This window comes from Lupinus angustifolius, unplaced genomic scaffold (genome assembly GCF_001865875.1).
Source record: "Lupinus angustifolius cultivar Tanjil unplaced genomic scaffold, LupAngTanjil_v1.0 Scaffold_1_756, whole genome shotgun sequence".
NCBI classification, from domain to species: Eukaryota; Viridiplantae; Streptophyta; class Magnoliopsida; order Fabales; family Fabaceae; genus Lupinus; species Lupinus angustifolius.
Window position 1 is genome coordinate 2424 of NW_017716076.1, and position 2847 is coordinate 5270.

At 39.9% G+C, this 2847-nt stretch overlaps 1 protein-coding gene across 2 annotated transcripts; it reads left to right on the top strand.

Annotated features, from left to right (window-relative positions):
* The first annotated feature begins 1218 nt into the window (after window positions 1–1218).
* On the top strand, window positions 1219–2517 carry LOC109337025. Of its 2 annotated transcripts, XM_019573885.1 has the most exons (2): window positions 1219–1793; window positions 1830–2517. In XM_019573885.1, the coding sequence occupies exons 1-2, from the start codon at window positions 1285–1287 to the stop codon at window positions 2287–2289; spliced, it is 969 nt and encodes a 322-aa protein (XP_019429430.1). In that variant the 5' UTR covers window positions 1219–1284; the 3' UTR covers window positions 2290–2517. The 2 variants fall into 2 exon arrangements, with proteins under 2 accessions (XP_019429430.1, XP_019429429.1); XM_019573884.1 differs by having other exon boundaries at window positions 1219–2517.
* Window positions 2518–2847: the final 330 nt, after the last annotated feature.

Below are 2847 nucleotides of genomic sequence, written 5' to 3' on the forward strand. Positions count from 1 at the left end.
ATCCTTTTGCATTGTAAGTAGTGAAGTGTGAATTGGCCCTGGATTAAGATACTCCATTAGAAATTGTGTATATGTGAAGAAAGTGGGAACAGAGTATGAAGAAGGTGTGAAGGAAGTTTGAAGAAAGTGTGAAGAGTGGATGTGAGTTAGTGAAATGTATATGCCAATATTTATAGTGATTTATAATGAGTATAATGTAATTTAATTTTATAAATGCATAATCCAAAATCGTCAACCTTATTGCCAATTTCAATTTTTGGAAATACAAAGAAATCGACAACCTTATTGCCGATTTTTGAGTGAGCATAATATAAAATGCATAATCTAAAATCATCAACCACATTGCCAATTTCATTTTTTGGAAATATTGTAAAGAAATTGACAACCCTATTGCCGATTTTTGAGTGAGTATAATATGCAAAGAAATCGGCTAAGCCATTGCCGATTTATGTTTATTATTCTACCTGGATGATAATTTGTTGGATATTAATTTTGCCTTCATTTTGCACCTCACTCATTGCACGTAATGACAAGGGAATCACATGGATTTACATTCACATTGAATGGTCATTCATTTCACTTTGAATAGCCTCTCCATCTCACATGCATTTCACTTTTACCAGAACAATCTCTGCATTTGCTATTTCTATTGTATTGTCAGTCACTCACTATCTTGCATTGCATTGTCACTTACCAGGGAATCACGTTGAATCATTTTTCTTGTTCAAACCCATCTCTTTTTCATCACTACAACTCACTTTAGGAACAAGTTTCAGACGATATGTTTCTAGGGTAAGAAAAGGTAGTGTTCGATTATATAGAAGTAAAGAGCAACTTGCCGATTTGTGAGATGGAAATTAAAATAAAAATAAACTTAAAACTCCTATCCTATTGCCGATTCTGCTAGGGCACAGAAAAACAAAAAAAATTAAAAGCTAAAACTCCAACAACATTGCCGATTTACACATATATATTAAAAAAATAAGGAGAAACTCCTTCTCCAATGACGATTTGTGAAGGAAAATATTAAAAAAAAAAAAAACTCCACCGGAGATGATGATTTTGTTGGGACCAAGAGAAAAAGAAGAAGTAAAACGGCTATGTGGTAGCTGATTTCCATAAAAATACATCACTTTAGTAATTACCAAACAAAGTTACACCCCTCCGATAATTATTTAGTCAAACTACACTAAGTGAGTAAATTGCCCCTAACTTACCCTCCTCAAACTAGAATCACTTTTTGAACCTTCTCTATCTCTCACATTTCACCGGAAACAGAACAACATGTCAGAAATTCCGGCGACTGCGTCGGTGGAGGAGCCAAAGATGAACGGCGTAGGAACCCTCCCTCTCAACCCAACCGAACCACTCGTATCGAAACGACAGCGTAGGCCAAGCGTTCGATTAGGTGATATCGGAGGAGACACCACTTACGATTCCCACCGACGCCAGAGCACGAAGCCATGGAAGTTCGTCTTCGAGCACCACCGTAGGGACTCCAATAACGTCTCAGGTAAACCCTCAAAGACTCGACCTTTAACGAATTTGAGTTCCGCCGAGTTCGGCGGCGATACCCTCGATGGCGGCCACGACGACAGAGATGCCACCGCCAACGCCGATGGCGTCGTGATTGGTAACTGGAAAGTGAAGGATTCCAAGAAGAGGGGCTCTTCTGGTGCCCCCACGAAGAGGGCTAGGTCGAATTGGGTTTCAAGGATTGAGGATGGCGGTAGTGGTGTTGGAGATGGAGAGGATAGGTTTTTTAGCGGCGGTGGTGGTGACGGAGAGGATAGGTTTTTTAGCGGCATTGGTGGTGACGGAGAGGATAGGTTTTTTAGCGGTGGCGACGTAGATGTTGATGATGGTTATTCGGAGAGTTTGAAGGAACCAAGCCCTGTGAATTCTCTTGAGAATTTGGGTGTTGATAGGAATGATAGAGAATTGAACTTTCAAGGGAATAGCAGGTCAGTTAGGGTTAGGGTTTCAGAGGGTAGAGAGAATCGTGATGGAATTGAACTTTCTGGACCTTCTGATAATGATATTAGGGATAGGAATAGGAATAATGGTGATGGTGGGAGTAGAGGGATGTATGGGGATGATGGGGTGAAGATTTGGCTCAATGGATTAGGGTTAAGTCGGTACGCACCCGTGTTTGAAATCCATGAGGTGGATGATGAGGTTTTACCCTTGTTGACACTAGAGGATCTCAAAGATATGGGGATTAATGCTGTTGGATCAAGAAGGAAAATGTACTGTGCAATTCAGAAGCTTGGGAAGGGGTTCTCCTGAGTCATCGGCTTTGTATATTTGGTTTTTGTTTTTTTAATGCTGATGTAGCATGAAAGAATTCTCAGCCATTGCAAAATGAGATGCATGTCTGAATTCTTGAGTTATAGAGTAAGTTCTTCTCACATAACCTGTTAGGCTTTCGGAGTGATTAGGTCCTCAGTGTTCTTATTTGAATACATCCTTTTTAATTCCACTGCAAGCACATATAACTATGCTAATTTTGTTTGAGTAGTTCTTTGTTTCGTTTTCTGAAGTAATGTTAGGTGTATCATTGTTTCGTCAATAAGAAGGGGAGCCTTGATGCAACCTTAAAATTGTTGTCATGTGGCAATGAGATCGCAGGATTGGGTCATCAGCCTCTTGCAAACCTAAGGATAGGCTGCTTACTGTTGACCTATATTGTGCGTCTGACCCTTCATTGGACCCGGTGAGGAGTGGGAGCTTACAGCACTAATTTTCCCTTTACTATTGACCCTTAAGAAGGGACAAAATAATTAGGCATTTCAAAAGTTTTTGCTTGTAACAATTAGGTAATGTTGTTTTATTTCTTCGTTCTGC

Bases quoted from the DNA above. Each gene is read 5' to 3' on its own strand.
- LOC109337025 (XM_019573884.1), top strand. From the start codon at position 1,285: ATGTCAGAAATTCCGGCGACTGCGTCGGTGGAGGAGCCAAAGATGAAC.